The following is a 19,154-nucleotide window of genomic DNA, read 5'->3' on the forward strand; positions in this document are numbered from 1 at the left end:
CATACCTAAAGCTAAGATCAACCCACAGAAAATGATCTGACCTGACTCTGCAGTCCCCCCCTCAGTTTGGTCTCACTGCTCTCATCTGTGTTGTTTGTCGCTGCAGCAGGAAGCTATTTTCTGAAAAGAAAAAACCCCCAGCTCTGATAAATCCAATGAACTCCATCTGCCAGCTCCAAATTGCAGACAGACAAGGTTAGCAACTAATTCGTAATCTTAGTGGAGCATTTAGACAGTACCAGATGTTTCCCATTGACAATTATGCAAAATTGAAAAATGAATCTGCATGAAAAACACTTCCAACAATGCCTAAATTTGACTTTTATATCACTTAGTAAGTCTTAACCTCATTCTGGTGCACCAAGATGTAATTGGCTCATTTCTCCCTAACATAAGGAGCACAAGTGCACATTAGCCAGCAGTAAATTTAAGGAAACATGTGTTTGAACCTATTTAACATTTAAAAAAAAAAAACTTGGACAAGCAACAAACATGTGAGATTTATGCTTTAAATCTAAGTGGTTGTTTTGCAAATGTCTGGTTAACTACCTCATCTCAGATAAAGAGCAGTGAGTAGACACTTCCCTCTAAGCTTTTCAGTGGGAAACATCCTGGACGGTCCCTAACCACACCTGGTGGAGACCAAAACAGAGCTAAGAGGGACGTGAATATTGCAATTTACATTTGCCTAGTGAACAGAAACACGGCTCGAACTGAATGCTGTGTTCTCTGTCTGGTGGATGTTTAAATGGTTAAAACTTAATGTGCCAAAAGTGTTATGTCAGCGTTGCATTTACAGCTTGTAGTGCTGCCTCCAAGTGGACAAAAATCAATAAGTACAATCTTAACCTACTTGTACTTGAGGGGTTTTTTGTTATACTGTTATTCTACATTTAAGAGGCAGATGTACTTCGCTTCAACCCTCTACATTTATTTAACCATCTTCACTCTTTGTTCACCCACACAAGTGTTATCACATACTGCCTAATTAGACCTCCTCTCAGAGGTTCAATCAACCAGTATAAGTAGAAGCACCTCTGTGGGTGCGCACGACCTTTAACAGCTAGTTACTGTGCAGATTAGGATTTTACATTAAAACATATGATTATCTTATCAGTGAGTACAATGCATTATCATAGCAAGCAACAGTATGGAGTATAAAGTAGTTAGCTAGTAGTAAGCTTCACTTCAACCAGCTTCAATATTGAAATGCAGCTTATTTGTTATTGTATTACTAATAATAATTCAATACTGTCATATGTAATAATATAACACTACGATTTCTCCCTGCATAGTAGCACTTTAACTATTGACACTTGAAGTACATTTTGCTTATAATACTTATGGCAATTATAGAAATATACTTGAATATTGCACCAGGATGGTCCCAAATCCTGCTCATAGGCTCCCCTCCTTAAACATACGACTGTAGGAACCAGAAGAAACAACACATTATTAAGTGGAGGAGGATTTTTTAGTATAAAATCTTCTTACTTGAATACAGTGACGAAGATGCAGCACAGACTGCAGCCACCGGGGGATCTCCCAGTCTGTCTGACAGATGTCTCACAGGTGACGCCACCATTAGGTTCAGGCCTGTTTTGGTATTAATGGATCAGTGCCCTCAGCAGAGAGGATTGTAGAGTCATTTATAAAGCTAGCCTTCACTTTATCTCTTTCCCACTGTCAACAGTTTACAAAGCACCGATACAGCTACATATCCATCTTTATACCCAAATATCTCTCATCATCATTTACTGTAAGTTCAGTCAAACAGGATCTGAGAAGTAAAACAAAACATAAGGTATATACAAAGTTTAAAAATATAGATTTACTCATTAAATTAGTGTCTGATTACTTACTAATCCGCCTCTCTTCCATTAGTAACTAGTTTACCATGACTCAGTTCAACAAGAGCAGTTGGTGTTTCCAGTGATTTCTTGACAGGAGGCACCCTGCTGTCAGACAGATTGTCTCCAATTACAATCCCCACGAACACACACACACGCACACACGCACACAGACACACACACACACACACACACACACACACACACACACACACACACACACACACACACACACAAATATCACGTGTGAGGAATAAATATAAAGAAAGACACAGAAGAGAGGAAAAGGGATCAATATGTCACATCTCTGATGTTACATCTCTGATTTCAAAGCAAAACCTTTGTACCCTGCTTACCATATTTATCTCACCTCCCCCTCTCTCCTTCTCTCTCTCCCTCTCTCTCACACACACACACACACATATGCTGTGCAGACCACTACTCACTTGGGCCACCTAGACAGCAGCATCAGACCAGTCGTAATGAATTTGGGAGAAATATAACAGAAAAGATCAAAAGCACAGCAGCTTTACTCTTTCTTTACCATCACCAATATAAGTCAAATTGTAGGACTGTTACATACAATCAAGTAGCAAGTTATCTCTAATGTGCACTTGTGCCTGTGTTACTACATATTCTTCTCTCTTGTGGAAAATCACCTCCATCCACTTGGTTATAAGTTAGAATAGAAGAAACCAGCAAAATTGCAAAATTAGCTTGTTTTCTCCTCAGGTCAGGTGCAGGGTGCATAAGAACATCATTTGTCTCGACACCATCTTGGCCTCACCATAGCAACCCCCTCCTCTTTCTCCACTCACACACACACACACATATACACACAGGTTCTTAAGCAGGCTTTTCTGTCTATCCTTAGCTCTCCCCCCCCCTCTTCTTCTCTCTCTCCATCCGCCCCCCTCCCTCCTCCGTGTGCCTGATTACCGACTGCCATTTTACCCAGAGAGCCGTGGAACCAGGGGCTCCTCCATACATGCCTCAAACTGCGGAGATAGCCAGTACACACACACATACACACACACACACACACACACACACACACATTCAGACACACAGTACGAACTCCTGGTCTGGCTCGACTCGTCGGTTGAGCTGACATCAACCGATTCCCTCCAGCTTTTTCACATCTCTTTCGACAATGTTTCCTGGAAAAGTGAGTAGTGTTCCTGATAGAGTTGCTACATTTTTATAAAAGTGATACTTTAAAAATCTAATATTAAGTGTGTGACTAAAGGTCAGGGTCGTGGGAGAAAGTCTTCTCTTAAAACTACTTATGTGACAACTTAAAAAATCTCACATCGGTTAAGAGTGGTAAAAATGGATCTCAAGACATAAAGATGGGTCTGTGGTTACAATGTAGTAATAATGGCTTTGTAGTAAAATAATCTATGGTGATATAATGGGTTAAAAATGCATTTGTAGCTGATAATGGTTGATAATAATGGTTGTAAAGGTGCCTCTACAGCTATACTGCTATTATTTATTGTTGCCTTTTGATTGTTTGATCCTTCTCTATTTAGCTTTCATCTTTAAAAGTGTCTCTTCTTCCCATTATGCTCAAAGAGCTGGTGCATGTAAATGGGAAAAACAATGAAAAATTGCTCAGATAGTCTCTTAAATGTTAAGAAGTATAAATAAGAGGACTGTAAATGAGACTAATGATAGAGTGGCTGAATGGGACTATCTTCGGATTGTACCTGTAGGCCAAGGTGTATGGTGTAACCTCACATGATGAGGATTAAGTTGCCTATTAAGGACACAGCAGGAAAAAATATTTAAAGCTGAGTTCTTAGCCTGTACAGCTCTTTCTGTTGGCTCAGGATCAATTTAAATTTATAGCACAGGCCTCACATTTAGTATGTTTCCAGAATCCTTCGTCAATGTTGTGAAAGCAGCCTTGTCACCCAGTTCAAATTAAGAGCACCTCTAAAATCAGGCAAAATGGGTAAAGGGATATTATCACCATCAGTTTCAAAGCTTCTGTTTGTGCTGTGTCACCATGGAGATGAATGATGTACTTCTATGGCTTGTGTAAAATGATTTTTGAATTATTATAACGCATAGTTAAACTGTTGTATTTCCCTGAAAAACAAAAAGAACTAAATGTGGTGATTTTTGAAGGTTGTTTATAGGGACGGAGCTGAAGAGGGATTAAGAAGCAGAGGGAGTCACATTGGTCACGTTGGGACTGTCTACAGCTAAGAGCAGTGATTTGGCCTTATGAGACTCAAGGAAAAGCCTGCTAAGCTTACTGATGACACTGACCTTTTTTCACAGGTTTTTGAAAGTCATCACAGCTAGCAGTCATCATTAATTAATTAATTATTATCATTCTATTGAATATGGGAGGCGAGTCGTCACCCTGGTCTGATCACTATTGTCTCCTGTACTGATTCAGGCTACACCTGTTAATATTTGCACTAATTTTATTGCTGCTCATATCAGGGATACATTTTTTTTTGTTTTTTTGTTGTACAGAGCTTTCTTTTTGTTTTGTATTAGCTTCAAATTCTGTCAGCATGTGAGTAATTGTACAATTGCCCAAATGTTCTCAGATCCATACAACCCATTAAAAACACACAGAAGAGTATATTTGCTTTGGATTACTTCATTAATCAGTAAATTGTGAGGTTATAAAACAAAGTCAAACAGTATAACACTGTATATTATGCAATCTGGTTTATGTTAGCACTTCAGAAGCAGGACAGAACGTTTTTACATCCCTTCCAAATAGGATTTCTACATGTGTGCTAGGCTGTTCAACTAAATATAGCAGGCTATGGGAAGATCCGTCCTCGATAGCTACATAACTGTGCATGTAACTGCATGCATTCAATATTAATATAAATAAATAAATACATTATGAGACTATTTTCTGTCCCAAAATTTACGCTAGATTTTTTTAGAAACAAACCGTCTACCTGGCAGCCGGTTTCAAAATAACTTTGTACAAAGTGATTTTCCCCAGTTGTAGCCAAATGAGAGATGTAACACCCTGATATATCATGCATTCCTGTTAGTGGATGACCTGTCCTGAATCTGTCAAACACCCTGATTAAGAGTTATCCCCCTGTAAGTGTGATTAGATGTAGAAGGATCAGAGGCGTTGCATTACAACGCCTCTGATAGATTGTGACAGTGACAATTCTGCAAGAGAACTGCCATCAAATTGCTCTTTAGGTCTGGGTTTGTGTACATATAAAGTTCTCAGCAAGGTTTAGACAGAATAAAATCCTCAAGTGCAAAATTTATCTTCCATTAGTTTGATTTTACATCTTTTAATCTGCTTTGCTTTTTGACAACTTCCTTAGGTTCAGTGTTGTGTTTGTGTGTATCCCTCAGGTCTGTATGAGAGCGCAGCATGCATTCGGTCCAGACAGGCATGTGGGACCCCCGGTCCCTATCTAAACATGTCTCGCCACTCCCCCCGCCGCCCCTCACCAACTCCCGCCTCACCCGCGTGACCAAAGCCACCCCGGCCAAGCGGATCACCTTCTACAAAAGCGGCGACAGTCAGTTCGGGGGCGTAAGGATGGCCATCCACAAGCGTAGCTTCAAATGTTTCGACACCCTGTTGGATGACCTTTCTCAAAAGGTTAGTGGAATAGGTACCAGAGCTGTGATGGAGGGATTTCCTTTGAAGCTGACGGTGTCATTGAGCTACACTGCACTTTCAACTATTCATTTTTAGCAACTACTTAACTACTTTAAATTTTCACCTGCATTGAAAGGCATTTCTATTAATCCTTTAGGAAAAAAATCTCATTTAAAATAATTTAAAATATATACAGACACATACAGTAGATATGTACAGTATATAAAGTATGAGTCCTTATATATCTATATACCTTTCTATATTCAGGTGCCACTGCCATTTGGTGTGCGGACTGTGACCACTCCCCGTGGCCTCCATGCCATCAAACACCTGGAGCAGCTCCAGGACGGTGGCTGTTACCTCTGCTCTGACCGGCGCCACGCTAAGCCAATCAACATGGAGATGGCCAGTAAACGCCCAAATATGTGGACCAACCACAGCCGGAGACCCCAGCGGCCTGAAGTCTCACCCACAACACCACCCGGCCATTTGCCTTACAGGCAGCGGCGGATCCTTCTGGTAAAGAACAGCGAGCCAGGGATGAGGAGGAGTGTGGTGTTGAGCAGGAGGTCGACCAGGAGTCTGAGGGCATTTCTTGATGAGGTGTCCGAAGTGATGCAGTTTCATGTCCGCAAGCTCTACACTCCGGAGGGACGAAGGGTAAGAAACTATTTGTATTTGAATGTATAGTTATAAATTACAGTGTGTTTTGTTTGACAGAAGATATTCTGCTTAGTGGAGGCTCCTGACACTGTGAATTTGTTTACAGATTGACAGCATTCAGACCCTGATGACTTCTCCCCCTGTTTTGGTGTGTGTTGGCCGGGAAGCCTTCAGTCCACTGCTAGTAAACTATATCAGGAAGAGCTCAGAGGAAAAACTGCCTGGCTTGGGCACCAGGTCCCCTGGTCTTGGCCCCAGGACTCCTGGAAATGGAGCCAAATCCCCTGCTACTCAAGGTCCAAGATCTCCACCTCATGGAGCTCAGTCAAGGGCCAGCGAGTACAGTGAAGGACATGAGAGCAAAAAAAGTGGTGAGCTATTGGGAATTAACAAAATGTTTATAGGCACAGGCATTTATGTTTAGCATATTGTGTGGATAAATACATAATACACAAACCTCAATCTCAACAACATTTAAACAATACATTTACATGCGCTTTTCTCACTCTACTTTCAGTTAACTTTGGTCTGGAAACCAAAAAGAGCATCATCCACCCTCGTTCTGATTCCTCAAACCGTTCCGCCCGTTTCTCTTTGTCTTCAGAGAAGTCATACGGCAATGGTGTCAGCACACTCTCCCAGGGCAGACCAGCTATTATGAATGATGACATTGAAAAGCGTGTCCTAGTCAATAAAGATGGCAGCCTCTCAGTGGAGATGAGGGTGCGTTTTCGCCTCCAAAATGAAGAGACCTTGCAGTGGTCCACCCAGATTAAAAGATCCCCATCTCTGACCAATGACTGTTGTCCTATGAGTCAGGCCCAGCCTCATTACTTGCAGCAGGGCCAATCAGAAAGCTGCTCTGACCCTGATTCCACTACCTTCGAGCCAGAGGTTGTGGAGTATTCCAGCCAACCTCTGCAGCATGTGTTGGAAGGGAGTGGCTGCCCCTGCTGCTATCAGAGGCAGGAACAGCAGTACGACTTGTGGGAAAACCCTGCACACAGCCACAAACAGCGTCCTGCCGCACCCCCGCATAAATCCAGCCACACCCATACTATGATGAGACATACACACTCCTCTAGCTCTTCCTCATCATGTAACTCAAGGAGAGTGGTGCGCTGCCGAGCTCAACTCTCCAACTGCGGAGGAGGCTCTGGTTCAGAGCAGAGCCAACTGGTCCAGGAGGAGATGTGTGTGACAGAGCAGGTTGAACGCAGAGTAGCAGTGGAGCAACATGGAGACACCCATGTAGAGGTGTGCAGAGTGAGCCGGTGCTGCAGTCGCAGTGAAGTGCTCGCTATTGATAAAAACCTACGGCCAGTTAGCAGGAAATCAGTTGAGGATGAGCTAATGCTGGAGGAAGGTGACCGTCCGCTCTCTGGGATCAGCAGCTCCTCACATGTCCTGCAATCCCTGAAAGAAGACCAGTATGATGAGGATGATGATCTCCCACCCAGCGCCTCACAGTGCGGTAATAGCAATGAATCAACACCATCCCCAATCTCCCAGACAGGCAATGACAGGCCAACAGGCAACATTTTGGCCGGTTCGGTCCACTCTACCAAACACAAGGAGCACAAGGACACTGAAGAGAGAGGAAGCAGAACGGTATCAGCAGCCTGTTCCTGTCACTGTGGATCTGCCACCCCAAACTCAACAACTGAAGCAGATGAAGTGGATCGAGCCCCCAGCTCCAAGTCCAGAACAAGCAGAGCCTCTTGCAGGTCCACCACAGCCAGGACCCCAAACTCAGAGGAGGGGGCAGCAGATGATGAGGATGATGAGGTGAAAAAGGTTGTTAGTGGCTTGTCTGGTCACACAGGACTTTCAGCAGGCTCACAGCAGTCAGGAGCACCCAGTGTAAGTCATAACTGTGGGGGCTGCAAACATGGGGTCAACTCCAGTTCCAGTAGCAGAGCTTCACAGAGCTCACATCACACCAACCAAGCCTCTCCAAAACCTGGCTCACCTCCCCATGACCAAGAGAATGCCAATAATGGCAGTGAGGAGGATGGCTCTGATGTGTCGGCTGTGTCAACACAATCCAACAAAAGTAACCTCACCAACCACGGGCGCTGCTCTCCAATATCAAATGTTGTGGAGGGCAGGGCATCTCGTGCCATGTCCAGAACGTCCAATCTGGAGCCAGCAGAAAAAGAGGAAGAAAGGGCTCCCAGTGCCACCTCAGCCACAAGTCACAGGTCCAGCAGATCGCATAAGTCTTGCTGTAATGGTGCCACTGATGCCACAACTAAAAAAGAGGAGGAGAGAAGCCCCAGCGCCATGTCTGCTCAGTCAAACTTGTCTGCCAAGTCCAGCAAGTCTCAAAAGTCCAACAAAAATGGTACAGTAGAAACTCTTGACATCAAAACAAGAGATGAAGCAGAGGGACAGAATGCTGAAGAAAGAGCAGGTAGCTCCTTGTCAGCCAAATCTTGTATTTCGGCAAAGTCCAGTGCTTCAGTCAAGTCTCACAAGTCCAATTGTCCATCACGTATTAGGGTTGCCTCTCCAGCTGACAATGCAGCTTTGGAAGAGGATGAAACAAACAATAGAGCTTGCAATAGCCTTTCTGTTAAGTCTACCAAGGAAGAAAGACCTGATAGTGTCCTGTCTGCTAAATCAGCTAAATCAGCTAAATCAACTAAATCAACTAAATCAAATGTGTCAGGAAAGTCCAGCAAGTCCCACAAGTCCACCTGCAGTCATTATGTGAGCGAAATTTCTCCAGGTGCTAAAGTAGCTGATGATCCAATTGAAGATGCAACAGGACAGGAAGGAGAAACAGAGTTAGAGGACCGAGCAGCGAGCCCCTTGTCTGCCAAGTCTAATAAATCCCGTAAATCCACCAAAGCTTCGCAAAGGTCAACTTCACCCAGGTCAGAGGCTGGAGGAGATGAGGAAGAAAGGGCAGCAAGTCAAATGTCTGCCAGATCAGTTAAATCTAACACAACTGTCAAGTCCAACTGTAATGGCAATGAAAAGGTAGCAGAGGAAGCTGAAGAAGAAGAAAATGAGAATGTGGAAGAGGAAGAGGAAGAAGAAGAGGAAACACAGCCAAGACCAGAAAGTGTAGCATCTGCCAAATCAGAAAATGAAGAGAGGCCAGCCAGTGCAGTGTCCTGTAAATCTAAAAAGTCTCTCTGTAATAGCAACGCAGATGAAAATTCTGAAACTGGAGACAATACAGGAAATTGTGACGAGGCTGAGGTTAGAGCTGCTAGTGCTTTGTCAGGTAAATCAGCTTCCTCTGCAAAGTCTCACCACACAAATTATTCAAAGAGTTCAAGAGTAGCTTCTCCAGCTAAGGTTACATCTAAAACAGAGGTTGACCGAAGCCCCAGCGCTATGTCTGGGAAATCAAACACCTCTGCCAAGTCTGCCAAGTCCCAAGGGTCAAAGCACACCCCAGCATCGCCAAATACAGATGAAGCTGTTGTTCCTTCTACGGAGACAAATGAAGAGGAGAAGCAAGATGAAAATCAAGAGCGGGTGGCTAGTGCCATGTCTGTAAAGTCAAAATCTTCAGTGAGGTCCAGTACTTCACACAAGTCAAATTCTAACCAGCATGTTAAATCAGTGTTACCTAGTTCAAATGTTGTCACCATTAAAACACCAGAATGGGTTGATGAGGAAGGAAATGAGACAACAGAGAGACCAACCAGTGCTATATCAGCTAAATCAGGAAAATCTATTGCTGTTATTGAAACAGCAGATGCAGATGGAAAGCAAGAGGAAGACAATGCACCAAAAATTAAATCTTCTGAACACTCTAATGGCCAAACACTTTCACCCAAGGGGACACGATCACCCCGAACACGCTCACCCAAAGCTTCATCCCCCAGCAGTCCTCAATCCTCAGGACAGCAGTTATTGCCTAACCCTGGTGTTGGAGAGACAAGAGGACCCAGTGCCTTGTCAGTTCACTCCACAACCTCTGCTAAATCTGGCAAGTCCAAATGTCACTGTGGAAAGGCAAAGAAAGAAAAGGAGACGGAGGTCAAGGAAGTGGAGAAGAAAGAAGAGGATGAGAAGCTAAAAAGCGAGGATGATAAAGAGCCTTCAGATCGAGCAGCCAGTGTCCTGTCTTCCTCCTCCAAAAAAGAGAGAGAATCAGACGACCCTGAGCCACCACTGAGTCGAAACTCATCAGGTTCAGTATCTCTTGGGTTGCCAGAGGACCAAGAAACAGGTGATTCAGACAGTGGCAAGTCAAATGTTTCATTTCACGTTAACACTGGGAGTAAGGGCAGAGTGAAGACCGCAACTCCGGATGTCCGCAAAAGTACAGGGGAGTCTACTAAAGAAGATATGGAGAAAACAGAGTCTGCTATGTCTCAAAAGTCCAACATTAATGGTAGTGGAAGCACTTTGTCTCACAATCTTCCAGCAGTTGATATACCAACTATTGAAACACCTGGAGGAGGTAACAATGAAGGTGAAGACGGTGAAGAGCAAAAAACAGAAAGACCAGCCAGTGAACTTTCAGCCAAAAGCAGCAGGTCTCAAAAGTCTTCCCGTAGCTGTAAAGTCAAAGCAGCAGCTCGATTGGGTGACAGCAAGCCTAAAGAACAACATTCTAGTGCCAGCCCAACTAAAGCAGGAAATGACCATGAAACAGGAAGTGTGAAGTCTGTGTTAACGAAAAAAGCTAACAATCTGGATGCAGTTGACAGTAGGACCCCATCTGCAATGTCATCAGCAAGTGCTAAAATTAGGAGCAAATCCCCTGCAAGTGCCAGTGCTAAAAATGCCAGTGTTGCAAAAACACCTGCTGGAGATTTAACAAATAATGACGCTGAAAACAAGGCCTCCAGCAGACCAGCTAGTAAAACCAAGGGGAAAGATGTCACAGACGACGCGGCCAGTGTCTGCTCAAAGAGTCCCTGTTGCCTCAGGCCTGGGTCTGCAGCTTCAGCTAACTCAGTGTCAAAAATGAAAGCCTCAAAGCAGAGTAAACAAGATGATCCAGTCATATCAGAAGATTTGAATCCAGTCAAAGGTGACAGTGGTAGTGTCAAGTCTGTTAAACCCTCAAAGCCCTGTCCCTCACACAGCTCCAAGCCATCCAGCAAAGTAGAGACGTGTAGTGAAAGCACTCTGTGTCACTCTCTGTCCGCTGCTGACCTGCTGAAGGAAACCATGGCCACTACACGTCCATACAGTCGACAGTCGAAGGCCAGCGACAAGCCGAGCAGTGAGAAAAGTGGCACGTGTCAGAGAAACAAGAGCCAGAAGGATCGGAAAGAGCTGGAACGGACACCTGCCTTTCTACCTGACACTTCCCCTAATGAGGTCGTTAGCGATTGGCTGCGGAGCATCCCTGCTAATGGCAACATGCTCGCACTTGATGATGAGTTGAACGAGGAAGTGCAGGAGGTGAAGGAGAAGGAGGTGGTTGAGGAGAAACCTGGAGAGGAGGTAGCAAAGGAGGAGGATAGTCATGACGCTGAGAAAGTAGACGAGGAGGAAGCTGACGCTGACGAGAAAGAGGAAGGAGTTAAATATGATGCAGTGGAGGGGGAGAAGAGCGCAGATCCAGCTCCAGGTGTTGCAGTGGGGACTTCGGTTCGCAACACCAATCTTTTGTTGAGTGGTGATTCTCAGCCAAAGAACTGGCATTCTTCAGTAGCAGTGATGAAAGTTCTCCTGGGCTCTTCTCTGAGTCGATCTCGGAGCATGCCTGAGGTAAGCCAATTAACATGTAAAATCTAAAGTATAAAAATACTATTTTGTTATGCATAATTTCATATAATGTCATAAGATTGTAGAAAGTCCAAGCTAATGTCTTCATATTGCTTGTTTTGTCAAAACCAAGAGTCTAAAACAAATTATTTCATTACTCATCGACTTAACAAGCATATAGTATATAGTAACAGCATTGTTCATACATCTGCATTTAATTATATTAAAATATAAAAATATATTTAATTATATACAGGACAGATTACTGTTCAATAAGAGTGATCAACAGTGCTATAGGTTTACACTAAAGCCAGGTTTATAGTACTGCGTCAACTCAACACTGGAGGTACTCCAGGTGCATGCCAGGCAATGGCATAGGGCTACAGCATTGAGTTGACGCAGTACTATAAACCTGACTTTACAGTGTTAATCAGGTCTCTTTATATCAGTGGTTCCCAGCCCCTTGGTTTGTATCCCCTTGAAATGAAGGAATGTTAACTTAAGGGGCGTCATGAGATAAAACTATCCATTCATAAAGTTAGGATTACATATTAACCTAACTTGTAAAGCTCAGTTTATGGAAACTTCTGAAACGTACTAATTATCTTGGGATCCCATAGATTTATAGATTTATCTACCACTGTTCTCCATGAATGCCTGATTTACATGGATTTAGAATGGATTATATAAATGTTGACATTATTCATGTATGTAACATGCAAACAATTGGTATTCTCTCAACATTTGGTGTGTTCTATAGGTGTCTCCAGTTTATGGTCGCAGACTGAGCACATCAGCCAAGGGCCTCTTGGACTGTCTGGCCCAGCTGCAGCTCATTGAGCCTGCAGTGAGCCCTGGCTGTGACCCACAAAAGGACCGCAAGCAGCAGTATGATGACATTATGGCCATCCTTCAATCCCTCTGGCTCACAGATCCAAAGGACATTGAGGTCAAGAAAAGCAGCAGAGACCAGGTGACTCCACCGAGGTCCTCATCAGGGGTGGGTATGAGCAGTGGCTCTAATGGATCAGGGAAAGAGAATGTAAATCAAGGAGGAGATGAAATACCCCCAAAGGAGACAGAATCTCTACATGAGGATGAGGGAGCAGAGAAGGTTGAAGAAGAAAAGGAAGAGGAAGGAAATGAAGAAGCAGGTGACCAGGAAATTGAGGCTGAAGCAGAACCAGAACCAGAACCAGAAGAGACAAAACCAGACACAGCGGAGGAACCGGTGCAGATTGATGAACAGAGTACAACCCCTCCAAGTCTGGACAGCCCAAAAGCCACTGACAACCCCTCATCTTCAGACAAGAGCTCTGTTAATGACAGCTCCAAATCCCCCACCGATAACGAGCGAGAGCCAGAGGACTCAAGCTCTGGCACACCCCCAACTGTCGTGCGAGCATCCTTGTCCAAAAGACTATCCCAAGACCCTGATCCAATGTGGGTCCTGCAACTTCTGAAGAAGCTGGAGAAACAGTTCATGAACCACTACATTAACGCTATGGCAGAGTTCAAAGTTCGCTGGGACCTTGACGACAGCCTAATCTTGGACACAATGATCTCCGAACTGAGAGAGGAGGTGAGCCGGCGCATCCAGAGCAGCATCGAACGTGAGATGAAGAAGATTCAGAGTCGAGCCGGCAGAGTGGGGAGGTCTCCCCGGCCACCACCAGGGAACCTCTCCAGGGAGTCCACCGTAACAGACAGGAGGCGTCAGATGTTGAAGGTAATTTCACCACAAATCTCCTGTTAACGTCTAACAATATACTGCTGCTGGAATGGCAGAAAGATAATGTTTGATTTATGTTTCAGGTCATGAAGAACCAGTCAGTAAAAACTGCCGAGCTCAGTGATAACGACATAGCGGGTGAGTTCAGTGACCAGCGAAGCGAAGATGAGTACTGCCCCTGTGATGCTTGTGTACGCAAGAAAATGGCTGAACGACCTTTTGAAAGGAACCCGCTGGCACCTGACGCCCCACTCATGATGGAATTTGACCTCCTTAAGATACTTCAGTTGAAGAAAAGCCCATCACCTGCACCTACAGTTTCTACACTACCGGTTGAGGAAAGTGAAAGCATGGTAGATGAGGAGGGGAGGAATTTAGAGGTAGTGCAGGAAGAAGAAGAGGAGGATGAAACTAAAGAGGATATCAAAGCTGAAGTTGTTTTAGAGGAGACTATCCCAGAGGAGGATGAGGAAGAGATGGGAGAGGAGCAGGAGGAAAATTACGGGGGAGATGAGGAGCAGGAAGAGGGTGAAACAGGTGACGAGGAAGCTGCAGAAGAAGGGACATCAGAAAATGGAGAGGAGGAGGAAGAGGAGGAGGAGGAGGAGGAGGAGGAGGAGGAGGAGGAGGAAGAATGCCAGTGCTGTTGTGCCAGAAATGAGGAGGAGAGTGATAAAGCAGAAGAGGGAGAGGAAGGAGAGGGGGAAACAGCAGAGGGAGAGGAGGGGGAGGAAACTAGTGGCAATACAGAAGATGATGAGAGAGCAGGAGAGGAAGAGGGGGAGAACACAGGGGATGAAGGTGAGACAGGAGAAGACGAGGCAGCAAAAGAGGCAACAGCAGATGAAGGAGAGACCACTGAAAATGGGGAAGGTGAGGAGGAGGAAGGGGAGACAGACTTGGCAAACGAAGAATCAACGCCAATGGAGGAGCTTGTGGAGGGGGACATCAGTGCTTCAGCAGAGGATGAGAGCAAAGGGGATGACGATATCGGAGAGGGCGAGTCAAATGAAGATGAAGAGGGAGGAGAGAGTGAAGAGACGTCACCACAGGTAGGGAGAAATGAAATGAAAGGAACTTAGTAAAAGATAAGAAACAAACCAAAAAAACAATCAAAATATACCATCTACACAATTATAGAGCTTTACTACCACTTGGGTCTAATTTCTGTAGATTTGGCCATCCTTCCTTTAAGCATCAAGCAGAACTGACATTGACATTCTAGCAGTAAATACCAGTTTGAACACTAACTATTTTATAACACCTTGCTGCAGTGTTAACGTCTACCTTAAAGAGGAACCTGACCTACTGTAGCCTAACCACTAATTCTAAGCCTGTGGGAACAGGTAATCTTGCCATCCAATTAGACAGACTGAACAAATCTGTTTTGTTTGGCAGTAATTCAGAGCTTCCACTGCTGAAAGTCTGCTATTATTGTCAGTCACCAACTGTTCCATGAAAACCTTATTTTAAATTGTCATACTTTAAAATTGACGTGTTCTCACATTATTTGATCACGAATTTGTAAGTTGTACCCAATGCCTACATAATTTACTGTTATCTTCTTCAACCCTTGGTGTTAGGGGGCGATTCCAACTGTCTGTGTGACTGAGGGAGAGGAAGCCGACGCAGAAGACTCAAACACTGACAGCAAACGTCCAAGTGACACCAGTGCGGACGAATCAGGACACGAAGGGGCTGGAGCCACAGGAGATGAGGAGGAGAAAGAGGGTGGAGGCAATGGAGATGAAGAGGAGGCTGTGGAAGATGCTGCCGAGGAATTTAAGCCCGAGGAAGAGGAGGGAGAAGAGATTGGAGGCAATTGGGAGGATGGCGCTCTGCACCATCAGGTCACCAGGACCTCAATGGAGTCCCAACCTGGCTCCATGGAAGACATTGGCAGGGATTCACCTCAGAATCCTGTTAACGCCATAGAAGTGCCCAAAAAGGCTGCAGATGGATCCACTGGTGGTGTGTGCCAGAGGAGGAACCGGTCGCCAGCCAGGGCCAAACGACGCAAACCCAAAGAGAGCGACGTTGCATAGAAACACCTCAGTGTGCTCGGAAAGACCAGGCGTTGTCTGAAGTCACAGATTTATGAAGGATAAATTCACAGACTCCCATAAACCATTTCTCTTTCAGCAAGCACACAGATAGAATTATGTAGATTTAAACGACCAAAATCAAAGACTCAAACACTTGAAGCACTTTATCACTCCGGTGTAGGAGGAGTCACAGTGATTTATAGCGCAAACGTCATGATTGTAGAAACTTGAAACTTGAATCCACCACCTTATCCTATTTAATTATTTGAATTATATTCATCACAGTTTGTATATTTTTGAAGTTTAACATATGTATGAAGGGATATTAACTATATATGTATGAATACTGTATATTTTTGAAACAAAAAAAAACATTTGACACCTATGGGTGTATTTTGTGTTCAGTGGACCACAGGTTTATTGATTTACTGAATCATATAGCCATACATCTACAATGTACCTCCAAGAGATGTTAGATGTCAATTTACTCTTTCTTTAATGTTTCACATAACCAGCATACTGATACTTGGTTTGTGTTTTAGTTCAATTCTTGTCTATTATTTTGGATTTGTCTCAATTAGATCAAGATGCTGTATTCTCAGGGGTTGGGACAGCCAGGTTGCTTTTCGAAAGGTCATCTCTGAGCTATTACTTAACTACCTACTTATATCTGTAGTCTGTAAAGAAGACTTCTGTTTAAACTTACTAAAACTCAGTGATGTAATCTGATTACCTTAAAGAAATAGTTGGACATTTCTGTATGTACTTGTCTATACACGAAATATGTTGCTTAATCCACAGTACTGTTAGCTTAGCATATCACAAACAAGGCACAAACAGCTAGCCTGGCTTTGATTAAAAATGAGAAAAAAACACCTGAATGCACCTCTGTAGCTGACTAACAGGTTATCATTAAATAAATTAAAATAAAAATTAAATATCATTAAAACTGACAAAAAATTGTGGTTTTACTGGTGTTTATGTGCCAGACTGTATCTTAGCTGGGGGTAGTGACTTCCTGGAGTCACTGTGAGTTTGCCAGATGAGATATATTGTGTTAACTAGATAGCTTTAGAGGTGCTAGTAGGTAAAGTTTGTTACCTTCAGACACAGCCAGGCTAAATGTTTCCCTCTGCTTCCAGTCGTTGTGCTAAGCTAAGCTAACCCTCTCCTGGCTGTAGCTTCATATTCAGTGCACAGATATGAAATGTTATTGATGTGTTTTCTCTTTAAACATACTTTTGGGTAAACTCTTGTATTATTTTCAGCAACTGTACCTCATTATATTTATCTAGTCCATTTACTGTGATAACTATACTGTACTGCATTTATTTTACCAGGAACCCAGTTAAAAAGCTTAGGCAACAGAGCACATTGTGACACTGAGCATATCTGTGGGAGCAGCCACCTTCTGTTTCTGTAACACAGAAACATTTAAAGTAAACCAGGACGCAACCGTCTGAAATTCAGGTTGATGTAAATCTTCCTCTGCTGCTTAAATTCCAGAGCTTTTCTTAAGTGTGTGTTACATGCTGTAGATTCAGATGGGGTTTGCATAACCAGCTACGTGGGACAATAGCATGAAGCGTGTTACTGATGCCTTACTGTATCCATGGTTATATGAAGGTAGATCAACAGAAACAGAGGGGGAGATCATGGTTAAGTGGCTGTCTTTTGTTTCACTTCTCTCTCTGTTGGAGCCTCTCAGAGAGAATCAGAGAGCTTGTTAAAGAGGCTGGAATGGATCAAACCTGCTCTTTAAAATGCTGGAAATATAATTTTGAGACCCCTAAGAAGTATTTTCTCTTATTTAAAATGAATAAGGCTGCGTGAGCTGGGCTCAAGGCTTAAATCCTGACTATACTTTTAGAGCAGAGACATTCTGCATATGGTCAGTGTGTGTTCTGGAAACGATGAATGAGGCAAAACATTTTTATCTCTTAAAGCCTCCTGTTTGTGGTATGAGGGGTGCGTGTGCCTATGCTGCTATTGGTCTGTTTGACTGTCCATCAATCTGTTACATCACCAAGTGAACACCATGTACCTACTGTAGACCAAATGAATATGTATGAATGTAATAATATGAATATAAATAAAGACATGTGGACAGGATGGTGATTCATATTATTTCAACTAAGTGTGCGTTGCTAGACTGCTGTACTTGACTTCTTGCATTTGGGTCATGGATCATGCTAAAATGATTTAACTTAAGACAATTTGGGCAACATCTTCCTTCACAGTGGTGTGATCTAACTCTAAATTTAGTTTAGGCTCAAGTGTCTAGAGGGCTGACTTTTTGTTCATCTTGAGATACCATAATGCTTCAAGAAATGAAACGCCTAAAGGGTCAGTTCAAGGAAATTACAAAAAAATAATATTTTTCACTCACCTTATTATCTAGCCGACCATACTGGGGTTTTTTTTTCACTTTTTTGCCCCACTGGTTTTGGATTGTCTGAATTAGCTACTTTTTCTTTGCTACACGTTTGGCTCTGCTACTCCACAGATTACCATTTTTATATCCCTGTTTGTACATGGATTAAACAAATGAGATACAACACAGACAGAGGCAGGCAAGCTGTTTCCCCTTCCTAACCACCTGCCAGCTTTAGCTGCAAAATTAACATAGAGACATGATAGTGATGCCAACCATCTCATCTAACTCTCGGCAAGAGAGAAATGTCCGACTATTACTTCAACTGGATTTTCATTTGTGGTACTCACAGTGCTGAACGGTCACTGTCAAAAAAAGGAAAACATGTTGAGTCTGTTTTGGATATTATCTATTCTAAAAGATGTTGCCATGTTTCTTTTATATATAATTCATCAATGATGTGGGCACCATTATTGAAATGCTATTTACTTCTTATATTGTTGTGGCAATCGAAATCTACCGTAAGTGACAGATGTCTCCAAATCTGAGCAAATAAAAGCACTAAAACACTATCAGCATTAATAGGTACCACTAAGTGTAAGAGAGAGTCCGAGAAACCAACCCTCTATTTTCAACCATGGGCTCTACTGTAGCGTAAAAAAATGTATGAACCCTCCCTTTGGCCCAATCATGTATGATTGTAGGCCCAATCATGAAAGCAGTGTGTATTTTGAGAGTGTTTTAGTCATCTATCCATACTTCCTGCAGGTGTTGGAAGATGGTTTTGCTTCAATTGTTCTGCTGTGTGACATATTTTTTATATGGGAGCAACAGATGCTCCACATTAACTTCATGATAGCAGTATATAACTGTATTTGACTATCAAATTGGTAACTGTGCATATGTATTTATAGTATGTGGTAGTAGTCTCTAGGTGGCAAACAGCACCCTTCCTTGGAAGCTGTTAATATACATGCTCTGAATCATGTGCTAATGCTTTCTGATCCAGATCTGATGTGCACTTTACCTTCCTGGAGCACAGAGCAAAAGCACTCTGTTCCTCCCCGCAGCCTTTGGCTGTGCTCCAAAGGTATTTCCAAAGCTGCTCAGCTGCTCTCAAGATACATTCACACGTCACACTAATCCAGTACCCGTGTGAGTGTGTGTGTGTGTATGTGTGTGTGTGTGTTGA

The 19,154-nt window shown here is 43.3% G+C and overlaps 1 protein-coding gene across 1 annotated transcript; it reads left to right on the forward strand.

Annotated features, from left to right (window-relative positions):
- The first annotated feature begins 5,226 nt into the window (after positions 1-5,226).
- Positions 5,227-15,588, forward strand: rp1l1a (rp1 like 1a). Its single transcript, XM_062445485.1, has 9 exons — positions 5,227-5,460; positions 5,728-6,120; positions 6,230-6,494; positions 6,641-9,292; positions 9,458-9,934; positions 10,025-11,814; positions 12,572-13,540; positions 13,627-14,247; positions 15,127-15,588. The coding sequence occupies exons 1-9, from the start codon at positions 5,227-5,229 to the stop codon at positions 15,586-15,588; spliced, it is 7,863 nt and encodes a 2,620-aa protein (XP_062301469.1).
- The last annotated feature ends 3,566 nt before the right edge of the window (positions 15,589-19,154 follow it).

Source organism: Scomber scombrus, chromosome 24 (assembly GCF_963691925.1).
Source record: "Scomber scombrus chromosome 24, fScoSco1.1, whole genome shotgun sequence".
Lineage (NCBI taxonomy): Eukaryota > Metazoa > Chordata > Actinopteri > Scombriformes > Scombridae > Scomber > Scomber scombrus.